Here is a 15,382-nt window from a genome sequence, read left to right as displayed (position 1 = left end):
GTCAGAATGCACAAACAGCGGAGACTCTTGCTGCTGCACAAGCATCCGTCAGAATGCACAAACAGCGGTGACTCTCGCTGCTGCACCAGCTGTCCACAAGAAGCAGACAAGTGGCACACATGGTAATCCAGCACTTGGGAGACAGAGGAGGGAAATCAGCGATTCAAGGTCAGACTTGGCTACAGAGCAAGTCTGAGGGCAGTTGGGGCTACAAAAGACCAACTCTCCAAAGAGTAACCACACAAAGAAGTTATCCTTACATTAATCAAATAATATCAATGTTATAAAACTGAAGAATGCCTTGGCACATGTTAATATAATTAGGAAGGAAAGCAATACAGTAAATACTAATTAGCCATAAAAAGCATTGGAAATTAGCACAAAAGCAACTACCCAGGATGGCAATACTATTACAAAAGGACATAAATCTCCTCAGAGACCCAAAGCTAAGCCAAAGTTGCATATGAAACAAGATAGTCTTCTGAAGAAAATAATTTACATACAATTAATTTATGCATACATGTGTGCATGTGTGTGTTTACACATCCAAAGAGAACTAGAATGCATTAAAACCAGCTTGCTTTTCTTCCACATATCAAACAAACTTTCTAAATCCAGGAGTCATAGAACACAGGTAAGCTCTGCTCCCAGCCAAGATTTACATTAAGACAAGCACTCAGGCACACACCAACACACACACTGACAATAAAAAACTGAATACCTGGTCACAGAGAGACTGCAAAATGGACGTGACATATTCCACACACTGCTGGCGAATAACACTGTCCCCAGGAGACCGTACCAAAGCTAAAAGATCCTGGAATATCTCTGCATATCTTTCATCGCCTTTAATAGTTCCGTTAATTAGATGCAAAATAGCTAATTTACAAGCTTTATGTGAAGCCAGAGCATCGAGAAGAGCAAGCAACCTGGTGGTTTGGCTAGTATACTGTTTCTCTTTATCTTCTGAAGTGCTGAAATAAAATCAATATATTCAGTAAACAAGCTTCTTGATGATAAAGACATTATTTAATATTGTCTATACTATCGATTCATACAAATTTTGCATAAAACATACATCTCATTCCTTTGATATAATGGTGGTTTTTTCTGGAATTGTTTTATAAATTCAGGTCAAGTTGGAGGAGTTCTTTAGACCTCGCCTTTTGAAACTGTACAACTGGGCGGAAGGTGACTCAGTAAGTAAAGGCTCCTGCAGGGCAGCCCTAACGTGAGTTCAACCCTAGCACCAATGTAAAGAAGGAAATAAAGCAACTGTATAAAGTTGTCCTGACCACACACGCCAGCATATATATGCACACGTGTATACATTACACAGTAAGTTAAACAAAGCCCTAAATCAAGACCTTCATATGACTTGCATATGAAACAAGATAGTCTTCTGAAGAAAATAATTTACATACAATTAATTTATGCATACATGTGTGCATGTGTGTGTTTACACATCCATATGTTATCTGAGCTTACTAAACCCTAGTTTCCAAACTATGTACAGGAGGGTATCTGTATCAAGAGCAATGTGAGGAAAACTTCTTAAGGTGTAATAAAAATACCTTTGCACGTCTTCTACAATCAAATCCAACACAGTTCTCATGATCAGAAGAGCGGTTGGAGATGCAAGGTCACACAACTGAACACAAATACGCCGTAACATATGCTGGATGGGCTGGCAGGTTGTGCCAGAGAAAGAACGAACTATGTCTTGGAGCAACTTTGCTTGAACATGAAGGTGCATGCTCCACAACTTTCGGGTGTTGAGTGCCACTGAAATATCATGTGGCTCAATAACCTGTTAAAAAAGTATAACGTGTGTGTACATAGATTTTTAATATTTATTATAGTCGCAAAACTGTTCAGGAAGACTTATAAAAACACCTTTACTGCATGCTTAAACATAATTCACTATTGCACAATTAAACACTGTTCGAATTCATCAGGGCTAAAAACATTGTTCTCAGGTTGGCAGTCAGTTGAGCAGAGTCCATTGGCGAAGCAATCTAATTGGCAAATTCTAAACCATGATAAAGGGAGAGAAAGACGTGAAATAACAGAAAACGCAAGCACAAGTGTACATGACATAAGACTCACTTTGACAAAAGGCATTAAATGTTACCCCACATTTCCAATGGTGTCAGTTTCATCTCACCCCCAACTCAGTTACTCTGTCTTTGGGAAGGAGGATGCAGACTTGCTTGGGTCTGACCAGCATCCCTGCTTTATCTAAGGAGCTACCGCAGTCATGACAAGATGCATGTGTATGGAGGTGATACCTGCGTGGTCTGCATGGGCAAGGGAAGAGGCAGCAGCTCTGAAAGGAGTAGGAGTCCAGAGAAGAAGCCTTCCGGAACCTTCAAGATAGAAGAGAGCACTTCCTTTAACATCAAAGACCAAGTATTATTGGCCAGGGTCTCTTCAGAGATCGTGAGCTTTTCATTAACTCCTTGTGTAAAAGTCAGTAAGATATCAATGATATCGTTCTGAATTTTCTGCTCATCACTATCCAAACGACCTGAGAGAGGGATAGAGCACAGGAGCATGTGTAAAGTAACAAGTGCTGAAGGGACACGCATGTCCTTAAACTCAAAGGATCCACCTCTCAGGAGCTCCGTCAGCATAGTTTTAAGGAGAGTGAGCGTGCAGCGAGCCATGGAAATAGTAGTAACTCTGTGCAGGGTAGTCCCCATGTTCACATGGAGCCTCCAAGGCTGCGTCAAAATAGTGTTCAATTTTTGCAGAACCCGAATAAAGGTGTCCATTCCTTCAGCAGAAAAAAGCTGAATGACAGCAAGGTTCCATTTCAGGTCTTTCTGCTGACCTTTACATAGGATAGGAAGAAATAGGAAAAAACTAATTACTTACATGCTAATAATCAATCAAGAATATTTTGAATATTTAGTAAATGATATTTACACTAGGCTGAAAGTATGGCAGTTTTCAAAGTATACGAACTATATTACCTTCAACAGGAGGTGGTGGACACGCCACATTACAGAGAACACGCAAGGCAGTGGTAAGGCCAACTCCTTCTGCGGTCATCAAGTTATCAATATTCTTTAAAAAATGAAAGCAGACAAATTTAAGTTAGTCAAAACTATGAGCTTCTAGAGGTAGACCATGTACTTGAATGTGCAAGGCCCCAGGTTTAATCCTCAGTAGTGGCCGTAAGCACACACCATGACACTTTACCATGTTTTACACAGGAGAAAGCTGGCTGCAGTGGTGCAAACTGCAACAGCAGCACTCAGGAGGCTGAGTCTGAGGCTAGCCTTGGCTTGCACAGTGCAGTCCAAGGCAGCCACGGTTAGACACAATACAGTCTCAAAAAAAAAAAAAATACATGAACAAAAAAGAGACAGTATATAAGAAAAACCCTAGTACTAAAGAAATTCGTGTAAATTATGTCACCTTGGATATGCTTTTTTCTTATAAGATTTTCATGTTTTTTAATTTTTTTAAATGACTTATTTTTATTTCATGGGCATTTGGGTTTTGCTTGCCTGTATGTGTGTGTGAGTGTCAGATACCCTGGAACTGGACTTACAGACAGTTGTGCGTTCCCTGTCTCATAAGTGGCTAGAATTACAGGTATGCATCCTGCCAGACTTGATCTTAAGAACCCCCTTAATTACTAAAACTTTTTCAAGACTTAGGGGGAAACTTTGGAAATTTATAGACTAAACGGCATTCATTTTTTTAAAATGTAGACACCAAGGGACAAAAAATGTAACTGTTTTCTGTATTTAACAGATGACTACATCTTGTTTGCAAACAATAAATAGTTTTGTTTACATTCATAGCTTTCAGGTGCTGGGGATTGAACCTGGGTCTTCTGGAAGAGTAGCCAGTGTTCTTAATCACCGATCCAGATCTCCAGTCCCATTATGGGTACATTTTGTACTGTATAATATTATGCAGAGAACATAAAATTTAATATATTTGCATATTTCTAGTACTAAAACAAAGCCAGTAAATAAAAACCAATGATTCTTTGTATTAAGAATTTAAAATAAATCAGGTGATAGTGGTACACGCCTTTAATCCCAGCACTCAGGAGGCAGAGACAGGCAGAGTTCTCTGAATTTGAGGCCAGCCTGGTCTACAGAGCAAGTTCTAGGACAGGCTCAAAAGCTACAGAGAAACCTGTCTCAAAAGAAATAAATAAATAAAATAAACAGGCAGTGGTGGCGCACACCTTTAATCCCAGCACCCAGGAGGCAGAGACAGACAGATCTCTGTGAGTTCCAGGAAGCCTGGTCTGAGACATTAAGGCTGTTACACAGATAAAGTCTGTCTCAAAAAACAAAATCACAAAACAAAACAAAACAAAGGATTTAAAGTACCTCTTTCTTTCTTTCTTTTTTTTTTTTTTTTTTTTGGTTTTTCAAGACAGGATTTCTCTGTAGCTTTGGTTCCTGTCCTAGAACTAGCTCTTGTAGACCAGGCTGGCCTCGAACTCACAGAGATCCGCCTGCCTCTGCCTCCCAAGTGCTGGGATTAAAGGCGTGCACCACCACCGCCCGGCTTCCCCTTTTTTTATATATACCCATTTTATATTACTTTCTCTCAAAAATAAAGCGCTGACTATACTGACAACTGAGCTTTTGTGTTTTGGGAGGTTTTGTTGTGTTGTTTTGTTTTTGTTTTGAGTCCAGGCTTCACTAAATGTCTAGACTAGCCATTAATTCTACTCCCTCTGCCTCCTCAGTGGCTAGAATTACAAGTATGCACCATTGTGCCAGGCGTATTCTAAAAATCCCTTGGTTACTAAACCTTTTTCAAGACTTAGGGGGAAACCTCGGAACATTTGTAAACTAAACAGCATCATCTTCTAAGATGCCGACACCGAAGAGAAGAAAGAGGACAAGAAATGTAACTGTCTTCTGTAGTAGATGACAACGTTCTATTTGCAAACACCAAATAGTTTTTTAACATTTTTAGCTTTCACAGACTAACATTATAAATAAATCCCTAACTTGAAAAAAATCACATTAGAGGCCTTAAGTATCCCAAAGACTTCTAAATCTCAGGTATAAGCTTTAAACACAAACCACGTCCATTTCTCTCTGCCCTTTCCCTTCACCTTTTTCTTGCAGTTCTACAGATTACTGTGACAAGAAATCCTAGGTTTCACACCGGATCCACTATGTTTAGTGTTCTTAGGACAGGAGTCACTGACAGCATCAAAGTTAACAGGACAGCTGTCTGAGAAGGATGCAGCGGTACACAACTGTAACCTTGGGACTTGGGGAGAGGCCAGCCTACATTCCAGAACCAGATCCCATCTCAAACCAAATCCCAAATAGAGAGAAATAAATATAAGGTAATATAAAAATCAGAATTTTGCTTTTGCTGTTTTGGATCTTTGAGTTAGGGTCTCAGGTAGCCCAGGCTGCCTTGGACTGGTATGCAGCAGAGTATGACCACAACTCCTGAGCCTTCTGCCCTCACTTCTGGAGGGCTGGGGTTACAGGCATGTACAACAGGCTCATGTAACTCAACTTCTAAAGCTAAGTTTCTTACTAGTTAATACTTTAATTCAAATCACTATACATTTACTGCACACATCATCAAAGATCACTCTACCATGTCCACATCAACAGAATACACAACCAATCTGAGTTTACAGAGCATTAACTACCAATGAAAGAAAAAAACACAGACAAGTTTCACATGTCATTTGCAGCACTGTTAAGACCACAACAGCATCAAAGGAGATAAAAGTATTCCTAAGACCCAGGCACGGTGGTATACACCTTAATCCTAGCACTCAGGGGGGCAGGGACAGGTCAATTTCTGTACATTCTGGGCTGACTTGGTCTACACTGTGAGTTATAGGCCAGCAAGGGCTGGCTACACAGTGAAACCTTGTCAATAATAAATAAATAAACACCCAAACAAACAAAAATATTCTTAAGAGACACAAAACAAAAAGATAAGAATCACCAAAACAGCAAGACCTATGACAAATAACCCTAAATAATCTTATTACTTCAAAATAGCAACAAGTTGGCCAATATATATAAATTACTTTAATAATATACTACAACTGCAAAACCAAAGAGGCTTTCCCTCTCACATACACAAACACACAGCGCTCATCAGATAGACAGTAGAAGATAATTCAGTCTATACTGATGTAGTTTGAAATGTTCATGAGTTTGTGCCTTCAGTCCATCTTGCTATGCTGTACACTGGGTCAAATAAGAAGAAAAAGAAAAAGAAGAAAAAACCTTTCAAGATTAATGATGCCACAGAGAAACCCTGTCTCGAAAAAACAAAAACAACAAAAAAAAAAGATTAATGATGAATGTACTGATTGTCATTATGAAACATCCATGGATTTTTCAATATTACTATTATGAAGCATAGATCCTACAGATTTCAATTTTTATTTCAACTACAGTTGTCACTATTCAAAAGTAGTAACAGAGAAAACTGGTCACACTGGAATTATTTGGAACTGGCTATATCAATTTTCACCTAAATATTCTGAGTTAAATTATTTCACTAATTAAAGTTATGCTCCCATATTGTTAACTTTAAATATTTTTAGAGCCTAGGACAGTCCAGCAGGTAAAAGTGCCTTCCAAGAAGCTTGCTGACTTGAGCTCCAGCCCTGGACTTCACAAGCTGCCTTCTGACCTTCATACACGGAGCATCATATGCCTGTGTATTCACGTACATGATTACCTACAGCCACATATTCAATACTGTACTACAAAGCTAAAGGGGTCAATCAACGCCATGACTTCTACATTATTTAGAAAGTAACTGCAATATTATCACTATGTATCATCACAGTTTCACAACAATCAAAGCCCTTTAACTTTTACTTACCTGTTTAACATATTCAATTAGATTTGGGATGCAGTTAATTTCAAATCTGAGGTTCTTCAGAGGTTCAAGCCACTTGCCAAGTTCTTAGAAACAAAAAGAATAATCTATAATATTTTTAAATGTAAGTCTTTATAACAAAACTATTTTCCCCAAAGGAAAACATCACATCTGCAATCATTTGAATCATCTAGACTTTTCGAAAGGATGAACTCTGGTGTCTAGTTCACTTTTGTTTTTTTAAGCTAGGTCTCACGCTATACCCCAAATTGGCCTTAAACTCATCATCTTTCTATTTCAACCTCTCAACTGCAAGGATTACAGGTGTATGCCACTATACCGCTTTCTGCATATAATTCTTTACACGTACTTAATAAAATAAAAATGGAGCCCTACTATGCCGGACTCAAAACTTAGTAATTACTATTACCTATCTAAGTGCTTATCCAGTCTGCCTAATTAAAATGAATTTATTGCAGTAGTGAATGAAAACACTAAAACAAGATTTAGAAATATGATTATAAACTAATATAAGGCAGCATTTATTTATCTATCTTTACTGTGCCTCCAACCTCCCCAAACAGACATATATACTTAAATATATATATTAAAAATATACATATTATAGAAATATATATTTTTTCTAATATAATCAAGCTATGAAGAGATATTTAGTTGAGTAACCCTTGTTCCTTTAGGAGAAAAATTTTCTTTTGTCTCTTTTGTGTGCTCCTGGGTTAGATTAAACCTGGGCTGCCATGCATGCTAGAGAAATATCTGTACATTGAGCTGTATCACTGGCCCAATTCTGCTAACTTCTTAACTTGACATTTTAAAATGAGCTACTTTTAATAGTACAATGTGCTATTAACTTATAAGACTCCTTATAAGGAGGCACAGTAAAGATAGATAAATAAATGCTGCATTATATTAGTTTATAATAATAAACTCAGAACAGCACAAACATGTAGTTTGTGTAGCATGTTTACAATAATAAACTCAGAACAGCACAAACATGTAGTTTGTGTAGCTACACAAACAAAACTAGAGCAAAAACTCGCCTATCGCCGGGTGGTGGTGGCGCACGCCTTTAATCCCAGCACTCGGGAGGCAGAGACAGGCGGATCTTTGTGAGTTCGAGACCAGCCTGGTCTACAAGAGCTAGTCCCAGGACAGGCTCCAAAACCACAGAGAAACCCTGTCTAGAAAAACCAAAAAAAAAAACCAAAAAACAAAAAAAAAAAAACTCGCCTATCCTGGTTAGCTAGACCATTACTAGGCACTTTCAAACCTTTTCATTTATATTCTAAAACCTTAATGAAACCTTAAGTTTTATAAACTCTTTCCCTAAAAGGCAACTCAAGAAATTAAAAATGGATTGGAGAGATGGCTCAGTGAGCAAGGCGCCTGCTGTGCAAAGCAGGAGCCTCTCAGTTCAGATCTCTGACACTCGTGCAAAGCCAGGCATGATATAAACAGATGCCACACACCTGTAACACCAGCACTGGTATGGCAGACGGATGTATCTCAGGGGCTTGGTAGCCAGTCAGTCTAGTTAAAATGACAAGCTGCAGGTTCAGTGAGAAATCTTGTCTCAAAAAAATGCAGTGGACAGCAGTTAAGAAAGACATCTGATGTCACCTTCTAGACTCAAGGCCTATGTATGCATACACATGCATACACACCCCCACACACATAACACACACACAAATATGAAAAGGCAATGATAACAAGAATTCAGCCTTTTCTCTTCATATATCACAAGTGTTTAAAACAGTTCCAGGTACCATACCTTGCAATTTAGCATTATTTTCATCTGCTTTACAAAGCTTCAAGAGAGACGGTGCATGCTGTTCCAGCATCTGGACATCACTGGAAGACTGAACCACCACCAAAATAAGTATGCATGCATAGTTATAAGCTACTGACTTCTTAGACTTGGAATCACTGAAATAAAACAAGGGTTTTAAGTGTGGGGTATGAAAATACTTTTTCAGGAATAATAACAATACTTTTTTGGTATGCTTTTTTAAAGAGATCAAGGAATTCACAATCCAACATTATCAACATCACCTAACTTCCTGAAAAACAACAATCAGATTTTACACTTCACTTTCAAGTCACCTGAAAAAAGTATTAACAGTTGTCCCTCGGTGTCTATGGAATACGGGTTCCAGGACTCCACAGACACCAAAATCCATGGCGCCACCAGTACCTTGTATAAGATGACACAGTATCACATATTATGTGCACATCTTACCATCTGTTTTACATCAACTCTAGACCACTTGGGATACTTCTATGTGAATAGCTACTGCATTGTTTACAGAATAAAGACAGAAAAAAGCTTGTACATACTCAGGGCAAACAATCTCACTATAGGATCCATGGTGGCCCGAATTCCCAATCATTTCCTCAGACTCACATACTGGGATTACAGACAAGCACTACCACGCCAGGCTCAGAAGCATTTCTTCCAAGCCTATTTTTTTCTTGAGATAGGGTCTTGCTCTGTTGAACAAGCTGCCCTCAAATTTACAGGTGTGCTACAACATGCCCAATCTAAATATTTTGATTCACTGTTAGTTGAATATATAAACAGAACCCAAAGGTAAAGAGAGACAACTGGATATAAAAACAAACTCAAAAACATTACAGTGGGAAATAAAATTAGTAAGAACAAATGAGCAATAAAACACTAACAAGCATATTTCATTAACAATGACTGTTAGGAAATATGCTTCACTATCTCACCTAACCTTAAAAAATCAGAACAAATGTGATCACCTGCCATGACTCAGCCTTCTAGTGCAGCAGCACAAAGACTCACCACAGCTAGGCAGAGAAGCCACTAGAGTTTGCCTTTCATAATTACAGTGAGTTGAATCAAGTCCCCACTGACAGGGCAATGGGATAGTTATACGCTACTTAGTTATACGCTACTGTTTTGATGACACTGGGGCCATGCCACCCTGAGCATGTTCCATCTTGTCTGTTTTTCCATAAGTTAGGAAGAGAGTAGATCTCTCTTCTCATATGCTAAAATCCTCTGCCCTATTGAACAGTTCTTTATATCAATAATTTCCTCAATTCCACCATTTAATCAAAGCAATTTCAGCAGAGCACCACGAATGGTTTAGAAAACCATTTAGAGAGTGAATGCATCCTACTTAAGGCAAATATTTCTGGGCTTTAGGATTCCCTTCTACACAGAGCAAAGGGATACTGTAAGTAGCCCTTTTAAGAGGTAACGGAGAGCAGCTGGAAAAGTCCACAACATTGCTTACTAGCCACATTACAGGGGTTCTTGTTAGCCTGATTCTTAATTAGCACAATGCTATGACAAAAGATACTTATCTATCTTTAGATAAGCATATATATATATATATATGTAAGTGTGTACACACGCAGAGACTTCTTTTGTAAAGAAGCTATCCCATTAGTGATCTAGTTCTCTACTGTAATCGAAATTGTAAGGAGGAAGCAGGAAATTACCCTAGGGCTTCTTTGGAATAATACTCCATTAGAGTAATGAGACTTTGAAGGTTTTTGTCAAGGCTGAAAACATGACCAACAGCTGATCTTCCCACAGGATTAAAAGTAATCAAGTAAAGATTGTGGAGAGTGCCCAGGAGATCCGAGTGGTCAGTTTCCTCAGTGGCTGTGCACCGCTGGAAGTGGCTGAACAGCTCTGTGATGCACTGCAGAGTCTGGGTGGAGTCCTGCAGCCACAAGGCAAAGGCATCATCGGCCCCATCAGACTGAAGACCTTCCTCTTCATCCTGATCATAGAGGTGGCACAGAGCTCGGATCAGTAAGTTTGTCGCTTCATACTCTGACATGAAAAAGAGAAGGCCCTTTTGTGACTGTGCGAGAAACTTTAGAACATCCTTTGTGGCTTGCAGTACACCAGGGTGGGCACTTGTTATTGGAATTGACAGAAGCAGCGTAACCAACTCCAAGAAGTGATGGCTGTGAAGATACCTGTGGAAGGCAAAGCAGAGACTTCAGGTGGAGCAAAGCATTCTTCATTAACTCAAAATCACAAGACTGGCCGGGCGGTGGTGGCGCACACCTTTAATCCCAGCACTCGGGAGGCAGAGGCAGGCGGATCTCTGGGAGTTCGAGGCCAGCCTGGTCTACAAGAGCTAGTTCCAGGACAGGCACCAAAGCCACAGAGAAACCCTGTCTCAAAAAACCAAAAAAAAAAAAAAAAAAAAAAATCACAAGACTGGATAAAGTAAACATCTGAATGGCTTTAATTCTCATCTTCAGAAATAGTTTTCCCCATAAATGGAAATAATTATTACAATGTGAGTACCAACTCTCCTCTTTGGGGGTCAATGAAAGTTCTGCATCATCAACCGACCTCAAGACATGACAGGTGACAGGCTTCTCTTTTTACTTGAGCATCACTGATTCCGTTTCTCACTCCTTTTTCACTATGGTCTCACTCTACTTCATAAAATGCCAGTCTGTATGAATTACTGTATCCAAGAAATATACTGTCTATACAGTGCAAAAACATCTCGTGGATTTAGATTTACTATAGATAAGAGTCAGTATCACCAGAGAGATATTACAAATTATAGCATGTAAGTAGTGAATACTAAACACAGACTTTTGGTTTTGTTTTCTACATCAAATCTAAGAACTATTCCTTTTTTATTTTGAGTCAGGTTCTCAGGTTTGCCTCAAAGACACTATGCAGTGCCAGCTAACTTCAAATTCACAGCAATACTTCTGCCCAACCAAGTGGTACGATCACTGATGTTAGTCATCAGGCTCTGGTTTCAGAACTATTTCTTTTTAAAATTGTGTGTGTGTGCATGTGTGTGTGTGCGCGCACGCGTGTGTGTGTGTGCGCGCGCATGTGCGCGCGCGTGTGTACGCGCGTGTGTGTGTGTGTGCGCGTGTGTACGCGCGTGTGTGTGTGTGTGCGCGTGTGTGTGTACGCGCGTGTGTGTGTGCGTGTGTGTGTGTGCGCGCTGAAGTTAGAGGACAGCCTGAGGAAGTGGGTTCTCTCCTTCCATTATGTGGGTTCTGGGGATTAAACTCAAGTCTCCAGTCTCGGGGGCAATGCCTTTTCCTACTGAGACACCCTGTCAGACCCACAACTCTTCTTAGTATGTCTAACAGCTTTTTAAAGATTTACCTTTATTTTTCATCATGTGTCTGTGCGTGACTATATAACGTGGCTATGGGTGTACGAGGAGACCTGAGGTGGTCAGAGCCAGCCGATTCCCTGGGAGAGGGAGTTACCGGCAGCTGGGAGCTGGGAACCAAGCTCTCCTCTCAAAGGGCTGTGCTCTTGAGCGCTGTGCGAGCTCTCCAGCCGCTCCCCCCATACATAATGTTAGGAGGAGAGAAGGTAAAATGTACCCACTACTACAAATAAACATAAACGTTACTCACAATTTTTACTGCTGCCTTTTGGTTTTTGAAACACGGTAAAGCACTGTAAACACAGGCTGACCTAACGATATGTAGACAACACCAGTCTCGAACATGTGGCAGTCCTCCTTCATGAATGCTGGGATTATAATATGCCACCATGCCTAGCTGAGATCTTCTAAAATCAGGTTTTTATAGAAACTGTTTAAAGAGTTTCAGAAAAACAAAACAAAAAACATTTTCCCCCCTTAAATTTTGGAAATGGGAAGAAATCTAACAAAGAGTAACTTGATGGGCATTTGTTCAGTCGGACAATCTGACGCGTCACACACGCAATCACACAACGAGACATGAGAGCGTCTGTGAACCCTGTTAAGACACCGAAGATAAGTCAATAAAGATCAGAATTTGTATTTATCAAAAACTAAAAATGACTTTAAATTTTTAGCATTTAGTTTTACTTTTGGTGTATAGGTGTTTTGCCTGCATTTTGTCTGTGTACCATGTGTGTACCATGTCCACACAGACCAGAAGAGGGCACCACATCCTCTAGAACTGGAGTTACTGATGGTTGTGAACCCCCATGTGAGTGCTGGGAGCTGAACCCAGGTCCTCTGTAAGAGGACAAGTACTATTAACCACTGTCATCTCTCCAGGCCCTAAAACAAACTTTTTAATACTTCCACTGATTAAACTGGGGTTCCAAGAATATTTTTATCATAATATTCATGACAATTATTCGTGAACAACACAGTATTTATAATAAACATCCTCAGTGACTGCTTATTAAAAACCTAAAGATAATTCAAACTGACAAAATTGCCCTAAGGACATCCTTACTTAAGGACTGTCTGGAGTAGTTAACACAGCAGTAAGGTTGGCTCTTGGCTAAAACCTGTGAACCTGGGTTTCAGAGTCCTACTCCCCCAAAGTTAAGGATGGCTCACCATGTCTAAGTTACTTGTGCAGACAAAATAGTTTATGTAAAATATCTGCTTCCTTTCTTGATGTAGAGAATTCTGGAACACTATAGGTAGTGAACAGATTCCTGGTGCCAACTAGTTTGATATATTCATTCCACATCGAACAGACACATGGAAACAGCATCTTCTTTGTTAAAGCCTCAGCGTCAAGTCTCTAACTCGAGTAGTAACACTTCCACTGACACAGGCTGCTCCTGGGGGAGTCAGCGGGTTCTGCACAAGTCACGAGCTCTGGAAGGCTGCTAAGGTGCCTCCCTTTGCTAGCACGCCTGAGCCCTTGCTGAGTACAGCTGCACAGAGTCTGAACCTGCTAGAAAATACTGGGGTTGATGCTGTGGACCCTCAAATGTATGGTTAGAGCCTTTCTGTCACGTCAAAGAAATCTTTCCAAAATGTAATGATTTCTTTTTCCAAGATGTCTGACTCCTAATGTACAAGTTCCCGTCAATAGAATCATAGTTCCAATTCTTGCCTTGACTAGAAAGCTCCAAATGCTGTTAGCTCCTTCTCACAACCTCTTACCTATGAAGTCCCAATGCTAGAAATTACTTCCTCCTAGACTCTCTAGGACAGCACAGCATTTGGTCTTCCCTTAAATACCACTGTAACTAGCAGAGTATTTAGCATCCAGTACTCTAATTTTAGATCTGCCATTTACCCAGCGACTCCGGTGACTTTTCCCTCACAGTTATCCTGCAGTGTAAAATTTCACAACATTACTTTAAGCAGATCTGCTACTCCAAAGAGTCAGCGTCTTCCTAATTCCTCAGCACAGCGTCCACGGCCCTCATTTCCTCCTCTCCACCTGGAGCGGGGAGGGCCGGCATCTAATGAGAGCTGATTACTACTTTCTCCTCAGCAACTGAAAGCAGCTCTTTCTTTCCTTCACTCAGTACCTTCAGCCACCAACAAGACAACTTTATAGCCCGGCAGTGGTGGCGCACGCCTTTATTTCCAGCACTGGGGAAGCAGAGGAAGGCAGATCTCTGTGAGTTCGAGGCCAGCTTGGTCTACAAGAGCTAGTTCCAGGACAGGCTCCAAAGCTACAGAGAAACCCTGTTTCGAAAAACCAAGAAAAAGAAACAAAAACCCAACAACCACAACTTTCCACCTCCCGCCCCCAACCAAGTGACCAGGTGACCAGCAGCACAGCCTCGGTTTCTTTGTCTCTCTCGATATCACTAAAGTTCCTGGATTTGCAGTCACATGGTCTCTACACTCCTGCCATAGCCAAAGTCTTCCTTTTTAAAGCTGCTCTTTTTTACACAGGGTCTCAAAAGGCTGGCCTGGAACTTGCTAGTGTAACAGGCTAGCCTTGAACTCTGGAGATTCAAATGCCTCTGCCTCCCAGCACACGCCACACCCAGCACACATCTCCCTCATCGCCTGGCAAACCCTGTTCCAGTAACTGATCTTTTCCTCCCACGTCACACCCATGTCCCTCCTTACTGAGTTTCAAACCCTGTCATCCTCCCAGTTTACAAACACACCTTTCTGGCTGTTCCCTCATCTCTTCATTTTCTAAGAGACAGGTTCTCACATAGTTCAGGCTGGCCTCAAACTGAATGCACAGACAAAGATGACATGATATTCGTGATCTTCCTGCCCCCACCTCCCAAATGCAGGAAATACATTCTGAGGATGGGACCCAGGGCTTCCTCAGCGAGGCATGGACTTACCAACTGAGCTACACCCCCAGAGCCTGCCCCTCATCTTGGCTTTGTGATCAAGTATCTGAGAAGAGTCACCCACACAACTTCCATATCCCCCTTCTGAGCCCGTCCACACTTCATCGCCTACTGTTACAGGTAAAACTACTCTCCCAGAGTTCTAACCGCAATCCACACACCAAACACTCACTACAGGACTCCCGCCCTCACTTTGCAACGTCTCATGTATACTTGGCTAAAGAGACCATTCACTGCTTCCTGATCCTAGTTTCTGCTCTAATTTCTTGCTTTGCTAACTGTGCTGCCACCATCCCTGCTTCTCATTCTTGCTGGTTTCCTTTTCAGCACCGACTCTGCTCTCGGCTAACAGATCCATGCTCCCCAGTGCTCCATCACCGACTCTGCTCTCGGCTAACAGATCCGTGCTCCCCAGTGCTCCATCACCGACTCTGCTCTCGGCTAACAGATCCGTGCTCCCCA

The 15,382-nt window shown here is 40.8% G+C and overlaps 1 protein-coding gene across 1 annotated transcript in view; it reads right to left on the bottom strand.

Annotated features, from left to right (window-relative positions):
* The window catches only part of Virma (vir like m6A methyltransferase associated), a 65,035-nt gene that overhangs the window by 19,478 nt on the left and 30,175 nt on the right, over window positions 1–15,382 (bottom strand). Inside the window, exons 9-15 of the mRNA XM_026786612.1 lie at window positions 10,351–10,839; window positions 8,648–8,802; window positions 6,859–6,941; window positions 2,979–3,072; window positions 2,292–2,836; window positions 1,575–1,810; window positions 678–974 (exon numbers count right to left, since the gene is read on the bottom strand). Coding sequence (XP_026642413.1) covers window positions 678–974; window positions 1,575–1,810; window positions 2,292–2,836; window positions 2,979–3,072; window positions 6,859–6,941; window positions 8,648–8,802; window positions 10,351–10,839 — 1,899 coding nt within the window. The remainder of the gene's footprint in view (window positions 1–677; window positions 975–1,574; window positions 1,811–2,291; window positions 2,837–2,978; window positions 3,073–6,858; window positions 6,942–8,647; window positions 8,803–10,350; window positions 10,840–15,382) is intronic.

The sequence above is a fragment of the Microtus ochrogaster genome, linkage group LG5 (genome assembly GCF_000317375.1).
Source record: "Microtus ochrogaster isolate Prairie Vole_2 linkage group LG5, MicOch1.0, whole genome shotgun sequence".
Classification (NCBI taxonomy): domain Eukaryota; kingdom Metazoa; phylum Chordata; class Mammalia; order Rodentia; family Cricetidae; genus Microtus; species Microtus ochrogaster.
This window is presented reverse-complemented; position numbering and strand designations above follow the sequence as displayed.